The sequence below is a fragment of the Cyrtonyx montezumae genome, unplaced genomic scaffold (assembly GCF_038088225.1).
Source record: "Cyrtonyx montezumae isolate F1298 unplaced genomic scaffold, pur_monq_1.0 scaffold_16, whole genome shotgun sequence".
NCBI lineage: Eukaryota > Metazoa > Chordata > Aves > Galliformes > Odontophoridae > Cyrtonyx > Cyrtonyx montezumae.
Window position 1 is genome coordinate 7694252 of NW_027071892.1, and position 18203 is coordinate 7712454.

Sequence of the window (18203 nt, forward strand, 5' to 3'; positions counted from 1 at the left end):
GAGTGGAGACAGTATCACAACTTTGGAAAATCCACCTGCAATTCATGAAACAAAGTTCAAAAATGTATTTTTTTAAGGGGGAAAACAAATACCGGAGCAGGTTTTAGTTACTGAAGACACTGTTCAAATGAGGTCATCAAAGCTAGCACAATGTACATCAGCTATACCAGTAGCATACTTTGCTTTTAATATTTCATGGGAATCTTGGGTTTGTCTTCACCTCCTGGCAGAAAACAGCAGAATTATGCAAAAATCTATCTTAGTTCCACATAGCTTGCCTCTGCTGTGGCTTGGCAAACCGACCATGTGCTACACAGAAGTCTTGTTATTCCCAATTAATCTCAGCAGCTGCCTCAGCTTTCATTAGCTGTTTGCTTATGCTGGCTGGCAAGGTGGGCAAGTGAGCCAGGCTTGGCTCTCCTGCCCAGCTCTGGAGTAATCCTTACCATGATCAAAGACGACTCCTCCTCAGACAGAGGGAATGATTTTGGTCCAGATCTTCAAAGATGTTCAGAGACTTATAGAAATGTAATCAATAAGAAATTATCTCAAACTATTTCAGAGCACCTACACTTAAATCCCATGCAAAAGAAAATGTACAAATAGATAAAACATGTATTGCAGTAAATTCCTTCTTTAAAATTTGTTTCTTCTGCTTACCATTCAGTGAATTACCCAGAATGAATCATAGCTCACAGATAAATGGAGAATGTGGAAATGTACGGTTCTGTTTAGTCATGCTACTGTCAAGCTCAACAATATTATGCAGTACAGTAACACACAACACAGAAGACTTCAGTCTCAAAGCAGTTGAAAATACTCAGCTGCATAGTAGTAGCTACTGGTTGGCTGGAAGCCTTGATTTCCAATTAAAAGCACAGATGAGTAAGTGGCAAGAGCAGTGCTTCAGCTGCAATTTACAGCAGAAGGATGCATCCTCACTGGCAAAGTGTTTCTCTAACATTCTGATGAGTTACACAAATGAATCAAGACTTCAACAAAGCACTTTGCCTTCAGTTTGGACAAGAAAGTCTCCAGAAAACAGAAGCAATCACCTTTCAGCAATGAGGATGATACAAGCAATTACAGTTATAATTAGTTACTGGCAGAGCTGTCCTGCTCAGCAGTGAGGTTTCCCATGGGCTCCTGCCATCCTTACAGGAACATCCACTGGAGGAATGGTGACAGGCGAACACAACTGGTTGTTAGGATCTGGCTCCAGTGAGCTCTGGGAGAGAGACCAAAAATTTCTTTGGCCTCCCTGGAGGATGGTGAGAAAATCAGAGAAGGAAAATGATGCCATTTTGCCATGGACTTTTGAGTAGGGCCAGGACTTGAAAACCAAGATTTCGCCAGGAACAGTTTGTGAGTAAAATTGTAAACAGAACACATTTAATGCACATGCAATTCTAACAAGATACTGGGGGTTGGAAGCACTATTCTTCCTTGTGCAGGTGCCAATCAGGAATGTCTTCTTAGACACAACTGGATGATAAATCAGTGACTTATCATGGATATTAAAGCAGACAGTGGGGGAATCAGGACTATTCACTTCTAACAAGCTCCTCCGAGCTACAAAAGACAAGCATTTATCTGGAAGGCTAAATATACATGGAGCAATTTCAAAATCTTATCCAAGGTTGCTCTGCTACAGACTCTAGCCACTCGCTTTTTCTATACCAGTCTTGATTACTCAGAGAGAAAAAAAAGACTGATGTTTTAAAACTACCTTCTGTGTAAGAAATACTTGCACAGAAACAACTAAATCATGGTTTTCTTAAAATAGCATTAATGTCCTATAAGATTGGATTCATGCCTAGACTGATGGCATTTTAATTCAGAGTAGATTCCTTCAGCAACTCCTCCTCATTCCCAAGGAAAGACACTGCAAAACAGCCTCTGGTCTCACAAGGCTCAGCGACTCCCTAAACATATAAAATACGCGTGCCCCTCTGAAAACGTGCCTGAAGCAGGGCATATTCCCTTTAACTGTACACCAAATCCTGGAGCAAACTCTGTGAACAGTCAAAGCCATCTGTTTCAAGTAGGCACAAAACAGAAAAATTCTCTGGCCCAGCTCAGAAGTAGGAAATTAAATGTAAAGGTTTTTCCCCCCAGATTATACCACTGACTTCAGACCCAGCAGTGGCTGTTTCAAGCTGCAGCTAACATAGGATTGCTGGGACACAGCAGTCCCCTCTCCTCAAAATAACAGCTAATCAAATAGAGGTTCCTGTGAAAACTAGTATTCCTTTCCCTTGCTTAGAGATGTGCAATGGTTAGAAAGGCAGAGCTGAATCTGTAGCGATTCAGCCCCTTCCGTCTCCTTCTGCCCTTGGTGACACTGCAGACACAACACTGAAAGCAAACCTGAAAGTTGCTGCTGTCCATTAACATTTAGTGTGTATTAGTGATACTCCAACAGTTCTGTTATGGTTGCAAAGTTAGATTAGAGAAGAACTAACACCGACACTGCTCACACAGCCTTAATTTAAGCTTGATTCAATACTACTGAGCTTTACATCGCACAGTTTCCTGCTCAGCACTGAATAAAACCAGGACCATTTAGATGCAGTGCTTTTTCTTAAACATCCATGCACTAAATCACTGCAACGAGTCCACATCAGAAGCCCAACACCTGTTTTACACAAAAACAAAACTGCTGGTATGGCTTGAGTTTTCCTACCACAAAACACTTCAACGTATGTTCAGTCCAAATTTTAATTTAAAGCCCTACCAGCTCCCACCAACAACCTTCTTTTGCTTCAATCATATCCATCTCATTCCCACCGCTCCAACTACGCATGCTGCAGGGTCACAGGAGCATTAGCCACTGCTCAAGCACTTTCCTTTCATCACTGTACACATGCAGTAATCTTTATCAAAGTGATCTCTAAGCCCCTGCTGCCCTGGCACTTGTTTCCCAGGAGGTCAGGAGCTGGGACACTCGGCCATTAGCTGCCCCCACACCTGCCCAGCTGCCCCTCTAATGCTCCCTAAAATGACAGTGTTTTCCAGAACAGCGATTTGGTGACAAGTAGGGCTGCTGGTAGCAAATTTATCAGCCTCTCTGTGCTTCATTTCTTGTGCTGTGCAGTGCTCTCAGCAATTCCTCAAGATGCCAACTGCCAACGCTTGTCTGTCCTCAAGTTTGCTGCCCTGTTCACCTCCCTTACAAGATATGCACAGACTTTCCATCTACAAAGAAAGCTGTCCAGCTTCTGACTCACTGGCCAGAGTCAGTTTCTGAGGATAAACCACTAATTTGATCCCCTTTCCCAGGAACATTTCTTCCATTGGAAGCTTTTGGATGAAGGCTGCATCACCTTTCTTCTCCAATGATCAAGTGCACCAGGCACACAACAAAAACACAGCCCTTCCATCTGGTGCCTGCCTGAAAATCCAGCCCAGTGGCAGCAGCTTATATGAACTTTTGGGCATATACAATTCATACAATGAGGTAGGGTCCATTTTCAGGCAAAACAACAAAATGTCTTTCCATTCTAGCTTTATCTGTCAAAACATGTACATGTGGCCATATAAAATGTTAATTTGAGAATCACTATCACTGTGCTGATAGCTTTTTTTCTCTTTACAGTGCCACAGGTTCATTGATTTCAGCATTGTTGGTCCTGCTTCACATGGGGTAAAGGGCACAAGGCAGGCACACCACGTTTCAGAAGCTCACTTCACCTAGAACTCAAGCACTGAATCTTGAAACTGCCTTTTATAACGGAAGAAGTGCTGGAAACATGTTTTCCGGAAGAGAACACAATCTCTGTACATGGTGTAATTACATCTTGGTGTTCTGCAGAATAACAGCGCATGGCTTAAAAGCTATTAATTGTAAGCAGTTTTGTTCCACAGGATGTTGTTCGCTGATAACTACTCAATTAGTGTTATTTTGCAATTAGTCTACTCACAGTAAATTTATTGCAACCAGAATCATCTATGGTGCAGCAAATTAAAACGCTGTCTGGGCTGTATGTGCAGTGGCTCTTATATGCTTCTTAAACCGTGCACAGCTCATCACAGTCATTTTGTCACACCAACAGATTAGAGGTGCAGGAAAGCAGCAGCCACTGTCACTGGCAATCCTGAAACCGGGAAAAAAAGATAAATTTGGGGCCCAATCATCTTTAGATCAAACCCAGTGAGTGCAAAAAAGCAATGCTGAAATTGTGAAAGCTAAACAAAGGCACACATTTACATGTCACTGTGTGCTTACCCATGCATACAGAGCAGGTGAAATTTAATATTTGCTCAGTTACAGCTCCCATTCTTCTAAAATTATACAGAGGAGTCTCCCATTTCCTTGTTTTGAAGAAATGCTCTGCTCTACCTCTTATTTGACATCTGTGAGGCCTATCCCTTCTCTTCCTGCAAATCAACCTCCTTCTGCTGAGTGCTTTGAAGTGTTCAGCTACACACACTGCTATTACCTGTGTGTATCATACAGTAAACCGAGTTTCAGAGCCCTTTTCTCTTGGCTTGAAAACCAGAAGAAGGCTGTGTTTTCTAAAATGAAACGGAGCATCTTCTCCTCGGCAGCATATGAGAAACTCGCATGACCTTGCCTATTGCCATTGGAAATAAAGTATTTGAAAGAAAAAAAAAAGAGCCTGTAAGACTTGTTTCTGTTGATAACAATTCAAGTGAATATATCACTTAACATTTATGACAATCCAGCTGGATGGAGTCACGTCCATGATTGATAGCTATGCTGAGTAACTTGGTGGCTTTGATCAACTAAGACAGGATCCAACGGGATTAACTGCTGGATGACATCTCAGTGGAAACTGTAACACTGAGAACACATTTATACATAGAGATAATGGATGAATGTGCTTCTATAATGCATAAATATTTAAACTTTACAGCTCTGCTGAAAACGGACAGGAAATCTTTTTTCAAACCAAACTGAAAGGGATAGTGCTTGCATGCTAAAAATAAAGACTAACAAATGCCTGGATGCCTGATTTTTGCTGACAAACAGCATATAGCTTTCTTGATGCATAAACTGGCAAAACATCTATACAGACCTCCCTCCACCAGCAATCTTGACAACAGGGTGTCTTATGTTCCCAAAAATTGATAGCCAGTGCTTCACAAACCTCCACTAATGAAGCTCAATGCATTTAAGACATATCTGGAGCTGACGAAGACTTCTTTGACCAAGGATGTGGCTAACTTCAGCAGCATTTTCTGCACTGGGCAGGAAAGGTCTGAGACCACAACACAGAACTCAGGCTATGGATCTTTTAACAGGGCTGTAAAATTTAACAGATCTACCACGTTGTATCATAATAGAAGAAGACTGATGGCTGAACTGGGACCAGTCCTGAGGAGTACTCTAACACCTACTGATAAGCACTGAGCACCTTCAATTCCAGAGTTCCTACACGTCTGCCTTAATAGCTCTGTACTCAGATCTTTGAGAAGTCACTTCTAAGCCTGGATCTCTTCATAGCTCTGAGGTTCCAGCCTGCTTGTGCACTGGTACCACCTGCATAAGCAATTCATGTCCCACTCAACATGCTGCTGCTTTATCACTTCCCCACAGCAGAGCTCCCAAGTCTTTCAGAGCAACCCTAAACGTAATACAGGACGTACAGACTTCTCTGACAAGGAAATCTGGCTGTTGAAGCAGTAAACTTCAGCTGTCAGCATGGGCAGCAGGAAATAACCTTAAGGCAAATAAAAGTGAACATTTTCCACAAAGATCCATCTGGCTAAGTTAAGACATAACTGAGTTATTCTTCTTAAAATAGGCATCATTGCCTAAATTAAAAATTTGAATGAAACTTACTCAGTGTTAACCCAAAAAGCTGTACCCACAGTCCCTTTACACTAAATATTTTAATGTGACATATCCCTGTAACTCATGAGCTGCCAATAAATTCATGTGTATTTTAAAATAAAAGCATATTGGACAACGACTCCATTTCTCTATGCCTCTGGAGCACCAATGAGAACTCAATGATGATGAGAATGCCATCGATGCCTGATTTTGCTAAATTCCTACCTTTCTACTGTCCTGGTTTTACTCTCCTTTAAACTTTTTCTGCCTTCCCTGTCCTTCTCCCCACTTCACACTGAACACTAAGTCTTCTACCTGCTCCATTAATTCTTCATCTCCAATGTTGGCCCACAGTGTAAGGATTTTGAATTTTACCACAATAACGAAGGAAGAAAAACACCAAAAGAGATGTTTGTAAAAAAAAAAAACACTAAACAAAACAAAAAAGCCACAGCCACAAAACAACAGTCACAGTGGTGGGAAATGAGGCGCTGATGCCTTCCACTGTGGTAATATGCAACATCTAAGTTAAAAACTTAAGCTTCTATTAAAGGGAGATGCTCTTGTTTGGAAACATCCTCTGGGGCAGTTCCTTTTCTCCACTCTCTGTAAAAAGAGTTTAACCTCTCAGTTCAGCCAAGAACACCACCATGCTCCTCCTCTCTTCTCCATACCACACTGAGTCAACCCAACAGTAACTACTGCTGTGAGATGGTGCAAAGAATGGGTAAACTGTTAGAGGATGTAAGTTAATATTTCTCATGAAATAAACAGAATGTTCTTTTAAAACAAGCACTTTACTACAGAGGAAGTTTACAGTTGAGTAAACGGTGGCTCATGAAGCGTTCTTACTGAAAGGCAGAAACGGGCTGGCTCACATATGCAAAGTGAAACCAAGCAGAGATGCCTGATGTATCTGACTGCACACAGGAACCACAAGCAACAAATCAAAGCCTGACTTAGGCAACAGTTGGCACCTGGCTCCCTACAGCAGTAATTTTGGAAATTAGCTGATTGAAGATCATTAAAAACAGAAGTGAGTCACAAAATCGGATTTCTTTTAATACTTAAAAAAAATAGTTGTTAGGTTTCTTACAGTTATCTATTACAAAAATGCTTAGTGGCCCTGGTTCTTAGCTAGGATTCCACTGCAGAAACATTAAAAATGTCTGTAACAGCAGTATATCTCATTTACTGGCTAGCAGAAGACACCAGAATTCACTATAGCTGTTCTCTGATCCCAGGCAACTCAGTACCAAGACATGCACCTCAACCGTGCTTCTCTGCATCTGCAGATCAAAAACTTAAAGAAATAAAAGTAGAGGCTCAATTCTCATATCACACAGTGCAAAAATAATAATAATAATAAAAAATCTGGGGGAAACAAAAATAAATTCAGCACGAATCTACCAAGAATCCTGTGATACCCATATAACTCCCTGCTTAAAACATCCTCAGATTCTCCCTGCCTTTCACAGACGAGAGAAATACGTTACGTGTTTCTGCAGCAAAGTCCATTTCTGTCACTGGGAATCCATTTCAATCATATAAAATCCTACCCCCAAGACACTGCTTTATTTCTCCTTCACCACCTCCCAACTTACCCTCCAGCGTACAGAAACGTGCCACCTTCTCCGGCATCAGCTTTCCGTGCTTGTGCTGACAGTACACATCCGCGATCTCCTGGCGACACTGCTTCGACTTTGCCCGGGACATGGCCGAGATTGCCTCTTTGCCCGTTACCTCGCACTTGGGTGCCTGGTCGTACCTCAGTTCAGGAGAGCCATTTCCAGTTTTTTTCAGAGGCTGCTGTCTGGGCGACGTGTGCATGTCCTTCAGGTTGCTGTCGCTGCTGTTCTTTCCAGGCTTATCGCCCAGCTGCACCTCATTGGAGCTCTTCCCCAGCAGCGAGTTCTCCTTTATCTTCTCCTCTTCCAGTTTCTTTCTCAAATGCTCCTTTTGCTTGCTAAGGGGTTTTTTCACCAGCTCAGACTGGTGTTTTTGCCTCTGAGTCCTGGGAGCAAAGTTACTGTTATCAATATTTTCAAAGTCCTTGGGGACTGAGTTTTCATTATTGCTGTCCGTTCGCGTTTTCTCTTTCGGTCGGTGGGAAAAATAGCCATCCTATAAACGGGGAGAAAAATTACACTCTTCTTACTACAATACTCACGTGCCATACATTGCAAGCATTTCATACATGAAAACAAAAATGAATATCTAACATAGTGAAAAACGCCATGTTAGGGCTTGTAACAGAAAGGTTAGGCTGAGGAATTCACTGGAGCTGTTGACATCAGTGGAGACAAACATATCATCCACCACCCTTCGTCCCTCAGATGGGCACAACTCCATCTTGGATGGAGCAGGTGGTTTATACAGGCTTGTGAGCAGCCGTTGACTGGAGACGTCACCCTGACACCGTTAACAACAATGGCAAAGCTCTCCAGGAAGGACCACGCCAGGCCCTGACCACCAGTCCTCACCCACTGCTCCTGTCCTCTCCACACCTGGATGAACGCCCCAACCATAGCAGTTGTAATGTTCAAAACATACTAGGTGAAGGAGAGGGAATGGACATAGTGCAATGTTTGTCTGCTGCAGAATAACGTCAACCTTCATGATTTCCCCCTCCACCTGTTACTATGGAAACTCAGCCGAGCAGCGACTGCAATAGCAGATTTTTAAGAAGTTGCATTTTTATTTGCCATCAGATGTATTACACTGGTGACAAGTCCTGGGGAAGACACAACAGGCCACACAAGGACTACAAACTCAGTGAACACCTGTGTTTGCTGTGCATTGGTGGGTGGGCTCACCAGGAGCCAAGTTCCACCTCAGCACTGCCCACATCCCAGCCCTGCACTGCCCACACCACTCCCTGGCTTCCCAGTCCTGCTGTGCAACCTCCTCCTATAGCTGTCCTCCAAATCACCTCCAAAGCATGCTTATTAAACACAGAAAGAACTGTAAAAGGAAGGCACTTCTGCGGCCTACCCCTGGACACCATCATGGTCTGCACCACTGCATGCCCTCTGCAGACAGAGGGATGCAAGCTGTCCCACAGGGGCGGGCTGTTTGCCTGCCTAGCCTGCTTCTTGCTGAGGGAGTTGAGCCAGGCCATGCCTAGAGTGCTGCATCCAGTGCTCCCAGTACAGGAGAGACATGGACATACTAGAGGAACTGCAACACAGGGTCACCAAGATGACGAAGGGACTAGAAAACTTCTCCTGCATGGAGATTGGGAGAGCTGGGACTGTTCAGCATAGAGGTGAGGCTCTGAGAGATCTCATCAGTGTCCATTAACACCTGAAAACAATGCAAAGAGGACACAGTCAGGCTTCAGGCAGTGGTGCCTAGTGCCAGAAGCAGAGGCAGTGGGCACTTCACAGAGCACAGGAGTTCACCCTGCCCAGGAGTTCCCCCTGCCCATTACACAGTGCAATAGTAGAGCCCTGGTTTAGGCTGCCCAGCTGATGTGGGGTCTCCTCCTTGGAGATGTTCAGAAGCCACCTGATGTGGACCTGAGCAAGGGGCTCTGTAGTAACGCTCCTAAAAGACTAGATAGGTTCCTAAAAGCCAGGCAGGCAGACTGAGGCTGTAAAAGAGATAATGACAGAGAAGGGAGGTGTGGGACAGCATGGGGCTGTGGGCACCATGTCCTCCAGCCACAGCGGAGACTGAGGATGGCCTAAGCTGAAAGTGTCCTTCACCAGCATTTCTAAACCCTTATCACTCTTTGTGCTGGCTTGAGCTGCTCATATTCTCATGGGGATCAGACAGGCGTGAAAGAAATCCTCAGCAAAAGGGCAGAATTAATTCTGAGAACGTACAAAGAACAGTAAAACATCTGAGTTATCCCAACCACTGTTGAGAGCTGGCTACGTGGCTCCCTTCAGACCTCTGCAAACCTCTCCTGGCTGGCACGCAATTGACAAATTGAATAAATACATTCACAGGAGAAAGTCTGTAAGACAGAAAAGAAAAAGGAGGACAATCCCAGGGACATCAGAGAACATAGAGATCTGTTTGAGAAAAGACACAGAAGGCTAGAACAAGAGGCACTTGTGTGTGTAAATGAATACGAAATGGGAACCTTTGCTCCAGCTGCAGAAGCTAGCCCTCAGGCTAGGTGGTAACACTCTTCTAGACTCATGGAATGGGCAGTACCTCCACTTAGTAAAGTGCTCAACAGCAGACAAAAGCAAGGGGAATTGTTACTAAAAAAGTTGATGACCAGGTTATAAATATTGATAGACTTTTTTTCCATCCAGCTTTCTTTCCACTCTTGCTAGACTAAACAGCCAAAAAGCAGTGCTTGCCAAATCACAGCAGTGGCTAACAATGACTGATGGGAGCCATCTTTCGCACCTAGGAACCACATCTCATATTCCAAACATTCCACCAGCACTAGTTAATTGTTTCTCCCACCTCTACTATGAAGAGCTATTTCACAGTCAGATTTCAGCGACGAAGGAAGCTGAGATAATGACTTGTCCAAGGTCACGCAGCAAGCCAGTATCGCTTTGACCTCTGCAGCTCAGCAATGAGAAATGTTTGAATAGTTTATTCATTAGAAGATCTGTTTTTGTGAGTGACCGAAGTGATTCTCTTCCATGAATAACTCACAGCTTACAAGTAGCTGTTGCAAATACAATGCAGGTTTTCCACAAGCCAATCATTTTTCAAACAAAATATTTTTATTTTGGAGAAAGCACATCTTAAAAAAAAAAAGTATCTCATTTTTAAGAGCAGGAAGTGCATGAAGTCTATTTTTTAAATAAAGGAGTAAGATTTTTTTTAATTTAAACTCAGTGAAAGAACAAAAAAACCTACCAAAAAATAGCTTCAAGACAGCACTTGTTCCCATGAATGATCAAACAAAAAAATTCCTCTATTTTCAGAGCCCAACTTCTTTTACTTATTCTATATTGCCTATGCATCTTCAAAAAAAAAGACCCCTGACCCCAGCAGCAAACTGCAAACAGAGCAAGACAAATATGAAGCTCATTAACTTCATACCCAAAGCATCTCTTCCGAGGTGCCGCTGGCTGAGTAATGGTCCAATGCTTCAGATGTTTGATAGCTGCCATGCTCCCTTTCTTGTTCAGCCAACTCCCAAACCCTATGTTGGCTATGCCAGTGGTTTGCTTTGACTTGCTTTATTTTAATGCACTGAAGCAACATCTTGCATTTGTATACACAAAATAGCTCTGAAAATTTAACTGCTCCGCAGACACGCTTCCTCTAAGCTGCTGCTGGAGCTCACCTTTGTCTCTCACTCTATATTCTAACACATACATACCAACCCCTTTTATAAGGCAATAAAACCACTGCGAGCTACCTGGATGGTCAAACGACAACTGAATGACACACAAGAGGCTGAAGTTGATATGTGGCCGGTGAGACCAATAACACCTTGACATCCTCAAGGTCAACCCATCAACCAGCCACGTCCTGCTGGTGGGGATGGGATGGCTTGGGGCATCCACCTGTGCTTGCTCAGTGCGGGGCTGGGTCCAGCTTGCGGCTCCTGTGTTGCAGCCATCAGCACACAGGAGGCAACCCCCTCTCAATCTGCGTGCTAATAACATCTGTTTCATACTTAGGAGACAGCAGTGTAGACAGCACCCTGATGGCAATAGATAATTGGGTGCACAAATGTGTGAAAGTAAACAGGAAGATTCTTCTTTGCTTCTTTTGTTGTTGGTTTTTTTTTTTCCCTGCTTATAAGAAGCTGAAATACAACAGCCATCTAAAACGCTATTAATTCAATTAGTATAAACTTTAGGTCCCAAACACCTTCTGAGCTATTTACAGTCCTTCAACTTCAGCAAGTCCCATATGTGGAATATGAAGGAAAATATGAAAGAGCAAATGAGAACTTTATGTGTTGCATTGCAGTGACAGTCATTCTAATCTGTACTGGAAACAGCATATTGATAAGGGTGAGGAGAGCAAAATCCCACTATCTTTTGCTTTTTTCTCTTTTCTTTTCTTTTTTTTTTTTTGTGGCAGTTAATTCTTCTAATGCCCTCAGTAAGAAATTGGTGAGTGCCCTGCCCTCAGCCCCAACCTGATGCCACAAAACCCTCCACAGCACTAAAGAGCCTTGAAGGATGAGGTGTGGGGACCTTCCCGATACAAATCGCATCTGACATGACAGGAGAGTGGTAGAAAGCTGTGACGAAACCTCAGGAGAAAAAAGCAAAGTAAACAGAGGATTTACTGGCATAAGGTTTGCCTCTTCAAACTCTTCTCTCCCTTCAAGTGCTTTGCTCCCCTCTGGGAAATGCCTTTCCAAGTGTACACGCTGGAATTTGAGAAGACAAATGTATCACAAGCGCTTCAAAGGCAGGCACAGAACTAAACTGGGCTTTAATCGCTGCCTGCCTGGGGCACAGAGGAGACCACAAAAGCTCTGTTCAGAGACAGCGTCTGGGAGGAGCGAGGGCTAAAAACACGGGCCAACTGCAAACAACTGTGCCAACAGGAGGCATGTATGTACATCAGGGTATATAGAATAAAAAACAAAAAAGGCGCTTAACAAATGCCACAGTTGGACACCGCCCAATTTCAGCCTCACGTGAACGTGGTGCTCTCACACCTGCTAATGCAAATACCAAGCCACCAAACCCAAACACCCCATTCATCTCTCAATAACTTTCAGCAAAGTTAGGCATGCTTTACGTGGTGTAATGTTTTCAAGGCAGGACGAACACGCTTTGCAGGGAGGGGACACAAAGCTCAGCACTTAAAAGCTCAAAACAGCAGCATCTGCTGACAATAAATTGCATTCATCTGCAAAGTTTGGGAGCACAGGCAAAAGTAGCATATGTGGGCTTCAGCTGGCTACAGGAACATGGGCTTCTCTTGCTCTGCAGCACTTATTTTACAATGCAGGACTCATTGCAGACTTTGTGCCACGGATGTCTAAGGTGTTCAAGTCAGGACAGAGAAATCCTGGAGAAAGACCGTGGTGAAACCACGCGGTGTCAGCTCTGGCAGTACTATGAGATCTGTATCAATGCTGTCTGTATCAGTGCTGTTTGAAAAGTCATCCTTCCCAGCTTTGGTCCAGCTGTTCATAAGCAGCACCTTCTTATCTCCCATTGTGCTTGTAAATTACACTGAATACAACGACGGAAAAAAAGGAAAACTACACCCGTGCCAAATCAAAAGCAGAGCCTATTAATATCACCTGTATGTTTCCACAGTCAAAGATGAAAGTAGCATTTTCAAGTCAGCACCTAACAATGCCATTTTTTGTTGTACAAACCGAATCTCATTCACGGAATGCTCAGAAAAATATTATGAATATCAGTGTTTTGGTCTTTGCAAGAGAATAATTTTCAGGCACAGCCACAGACCAGAACAGACTCCATCCAAAGCCACCATGTTTGGGAGGACTCCTCTAATAATCACTGATCACTACAGGTTTCAAACACATACCACCCAAGAGTCAAGCTACCTAACCCTTATTTCCATCACACCCTTCAGTCTGGTCTGACCTTAGCTGTGCTTCTTCTGCAGCCTGGAAACCACACCGTGTCCCTTTGGGGACAAACCACAAACCTGCATTTGCACATCCTTGTGCGGTGTCAGCAGCCCAGCTGACAAACTCTCTGCTCTGCTGCCATTCTGCTTTTGCAGAGAGCTGCCAACCAGGTCAGAATGCTTCCCTCACATTTTAAAAGCCAGCTCTGTTTCCAGCCTTTCCGAGAAAACCTTGGAGGGCTCTCATCGCTTTGCAAGCTCCATTTTTTAGAGCTCAGATGTGACCCTGTCATGTCTATCACCAAACACAGCCCGAGAGAAGGATTTCCACAAACACAAATTTAAGGTCCTGATTCTATCTGGTGCTCAGAAGGTCAGGGAGAGGAAAAGTGCCGCGTGCTGCACAGTGAGAGCCCCAGCATGGAGAGCTTTAGTGACGCTGGAGCCTCTCTGCACGCGCACACGTCGCAATTCAGCAGTAACAAACACTCCCAAACTGGGAAGGAACACTCTGTACCCCAGAGCATGGATGAGCTCACTGCCAATTACATACTGATTGCCACTGATGCTAAAAATAACAATATAACATTATTGAAAAGTAATGTTTTAAGCTCTAAGCACACAGTGAGAGTCTGAGCTGTCCTCCAAAACCTGTTTGGGCTTTAATTTGACAAACTCCATCTTTACTAAAGCATCTCCCATGCAGAATGAATGCTCTCTGGTATGCTGCCCACTGTTTGAGTAACTTCCCAAACTGGCTAACACGCAGACAAACAGGCAGCCACAGGGAGAGCAATGAGGGCACTGCAGATAGCTCACGTGTGGCTCAGGGCTCTGACCCTGAGCACTGAACCCAGTGAGCAGTGGCTGTGCCGGGCAGGCAGCACTGCTCAGAGCTGCTCCTTATGGCAGTGAGACTGCGCTCCCTCCACTGGAAGGGTCAATCACTGCCATCCCAGTATCATGGAAGCCCTACAGATACCACACAGATGGATGGACCATGTGCAAACAAGCCCTGAATGGTAAGTGTTCACACGTTGTGCCAGAGAAACTATTTCCTCTCCAAGTGCAAAGCCCTGGGCCTGCTGGGCTGAGGAGCATGTACCTATCACAACTCCATCCCACACAAAGCTGGGCTTTTTCCACAAAGTAACAGACCTCAGGATGTGCAGCATGCAGCCGCTAGGCAGTGCTCTGTGGGGGACAGGAACATCTATTTGGCCAATCCTGAGGCCAGGAAGGATTTAAACAGTACTACATGAGAAGATAATTAGAGCAAGTCTCCTCTTTGTTCGACATTAATTACAGTTCTGTGACATCTTATTTTGTAATGCTTGTTAATTACTCAATAATGATACCTTCCAACAGCCAAAGAAGTCAGCAGATGGCACCCCTACAAGTAAGGGATGCTCCTGGAGCACAGCCCTCCCTCCATGCCCAGACCTTGGCACACTCACGGGCAGCTTCTTCGTCAAACCACAGAGAATCACAGAATGGTATGAGTTGGAAGGGACCTCTAAGATCATAATTCTGTAAGAATCCCTAAAAAAAAGCAAATCAAAACATCATTGCCATCACTGTAGAATAAATCTATTTGTCTGGAGTTGTCCTAACTCTTCTGGCAGATGCATAGTGAAGGATGGTCACCAACAGAATGACAGCAAATAGTAATGTATTTTACAAACAAGTCACTGCAAAGGATTTCTGAGGCTGAGCATAACAAGAGGTACCACCACTGGTGCTGTGCTGCTGCTCTCAGCCCCCCTCAGATGTCTTGTTGCTCTGTCAGAACGAACACGAAATTAAGGACTTCCGTTGAGGACGTGGCTGATGGGCCATGAGACCTTGAAAAATGAGTGCTTCTGGCAGGTTTGGACAGGAGCACAGCCAGAGAGCAGATGGAGAAGCGATAGCAGATGTTAAAGCAGTTAGCTTTGTCCATATGCTTTTCCATTTCACTGTAATAAGTACATTGTACTTTAATCGTCAGAGGCTGAAGACTTGTGAGAATCATTCTGTAAGCAATGTATGAACCGACTTCGTGCCTGACATTAAAGAGGGAAAGGGTGAAAACAAATTTATTGATTTTGAACTTGAAAGCTGGTCGAGAGATGAAAGATGCAATGGCATCAAACACAGTCCTCTAATACGTACAAAGATCATGGGAAAAAGTGATCACTTGGATTTAAAGGGGAATTCTGCGACTTGAAAAAGCACCAGTCCTTCAGGAAACAGCATGAACAAATACTATCACTAATGCACAGGTTCCTCTGAAAGTAATGCCTCCTATTTACTTCCATGGAAACAACAGAAGATACAAAGAGCACAATAACACTAAATGATAGAGAAAACTCCCAGCTACCAAACGCTATTTTTCAGCATAGCCCCACCATTAGTTGTGCATTTTTTGCCAGTGATAAACAAGAGCTGCATGCCACGCTCATATAAAATTCTGCTCCACCGCAGCACCCACCCCTCTCTGTGCTACATTTACTGCTGGGTCTCCATCAATGTTCAGTGAGCAAGAATGCCCATGTGTGCCATTTTTTTCTGCGTGGAGGAATTCAGTTCCACCCCTTTGCTTCATCTGCACTTCCATACCAGATGCCATTTTGCCAGTGTGCCCTCTGCTGCCGTGTGTCACGTGGCAACAGCTGTAACGGGATGTTGGAGGGAGGGCTCTGCCTCTGCTGCCATCCCACCAACAGCCACCTCTGCTGTCATGGACCAATGTAATAAAATAGAAGGCATTACTTTCAGAGCAGCTCTTGTAGAAGGGACATACTTTTTCCTTTCGTATGCATGCAATTTTTACAATAAGGTAAAATGTAGAATAAATTCAGCTTTGGCTGCTTTCCTCAGAACAGTTTTTTGTGTTTTTTTTTTTTCTGGCTAGTGCGTGTCTGACTTTGAGTGATTTGGATCACATAATAATACCACAGAGCACCCCTCAAGAGATGGAACAGATTTTCACATTTCCTGCAGCTCAGTGCAGTGCCTAAATGAGCAGCTCTTTTGCATTAGCAGTAATTTCAAATGTTCATCTGGCTATTAGAGCCTGGAATAATACTACAGGGAACCGTGCAAGCAAATATCTGCAGTATTTTAAAAACTGTCAACCTTCTTTTCTGCTATCTCAAGCTCTTCAGGAAAATCTGTACTTATGCAGAAGGACTCGAAGATACCAGAGACTATTCTACTCAGTCTGTAACAGAATTTGCTTTATAGTCAGGAGCTGCCCCCAACTTACCAACACAATGCCCAACCCCATGTCCAGGCAACTCACAGCACCCGTGCTGGCAGAGCAGCCGCCCTCCAACACTGACAGCATTTTCAATCTCCCGGCCTCGTATCAACTTAACCCCATCTCTGAACAGAGCTCAGCACAAAGCTAGGAAAGAGATGAGGAAGGACTGACCCAAAGTGCAAAATGGGGTTTCCTGAGGAAGCTCAGGAAAACCTGGAGGCTTACTTGTCCTTTTTTTCTTTTTTTTTGGCCCATAGCTCCCTCCCAAGAGAAGGCGGATGGTACAGTCCTTCCAAAACATGAAGGAGCTTCATGTTCAGACATGAAGGAGCCTACATGAAGTCAGCACTTTCTCAAAGGAAGGACGATTTAAGTGACTTTTTGTATTAATGCCTATTATTCTGTGCTCCTTGAAAAGGATCCTCAAGCAACATTTGAAAAATGCTGCAGTTTCATAAAGTTACTGCCACTCATGCCCCATAGGTTTCCATAGGGCAGTTGGCTCCTGTGGAGGGGGCTCTGGGGAAGGCAAAGCACGGCCCCGTGGCAGTGTGGGGTGGGCACAGGTAGGTGTTTCCCTAAAGGACTATTCTGATAACGAAAAGAAAGCAATGTTTTCTGTATTTAATTAACAGCAAATTGTACTGCTTGATTAAGTGACAAGGGTGCCCAGAAAGAGCGTTCTATATAAATAAAGAACACCAAGTGTTTACAGTGTAAAGCTCAGTCAATTGAATGCAAACTACCAACACGATGACCACACTGCGCACACATTACCTGCCAACTTGTTCATCAGTTCCCACACTCGTCAAAAGATTTTTCTCCTGCATTCCATGGCCGGCGACCCATCCCACAGCAAATAACATGGCTGTGTGACCTGAATTCTTTACCTTCATTCTTACTTCTTTCAGCCAAAATTCAGCTCGTATACACTTTATGTCTTTCAGAGGAGTAGTAAACACTTGAAATTGCTTCCTGATGATTTGTTATTAACTAGATTCCAACTAACTTCATCTGGAAAACTACTCCAACTCACATCTAAACAATCTCAGGCAGCCCACAGTGAACTGCTGAGATACACAATAAGATTTCTGGCAGCTACGGAGATTAAACATAATTAAAGTATGGATGGTAGAAACCAAAGACCCCCTCACATACAAATAACAACATCCTTGTAAAATACGGTCAGTTTAACACAAACATATTCAGCTTTAATTAGGTAGAAAATCTATTCAGATAAATACAATGCAAAGAATAATAATGAACTTCTGGATTACATTTTGTTACTTGGAGGAAAAATACAACACAAATAAATGGGAAGTAATTGGAGCTTATTTAATAGTCTCAGACTATCAGCCTGAACAACTATAATCGTTAAAGACCCTGCAGTGATCTTCTACTGATAAATGTTGTTAAATCAGAATTACAATATGACAAGCATGAACAGCAAAGCCTACTAATATGAGCAGCACTAAAAGAAACAGATTAATTCCAAGCTTTTTTCAACTGCTCAGTACCACAGGAACGTACCATCAAACATTCTGTACTCCACATTTCCTCTGATTTTGAACAAGATTTAAATAGGAACACTTAAATACGTAGGACAGCTGTAGGTGAGCAATGGCTATCCAGCACTGGAAACACATCAGCACAGAGCTCAGC

General features: G+C 43.6%; 1 protein-coding gene across 2 annotated transcripts in view; it reads right to left on the reverse strand.

Annotated features, from left to right (window-relative positions):
• XYLT1 (xylosyltransferase 1) overlaps positions 1 to 18203 on the reverse strand; it is a 145859-nt gene that overhangs the window by 68649 nt on the left and 59007 nt on the right. For both annotated transcript variants that reach the window (XM_065732627.1, XM_065732626.1), the window contains exon 2: positions 7405 to 7924. In XM_065732627.1, the coding sequence (XP_065588699.1) occupies positions 7405 to 7924 (520 nt within the window). The remainder of the gene's footprint in view (positions 1 to 7404; positions 7925 to 18203) is intronic.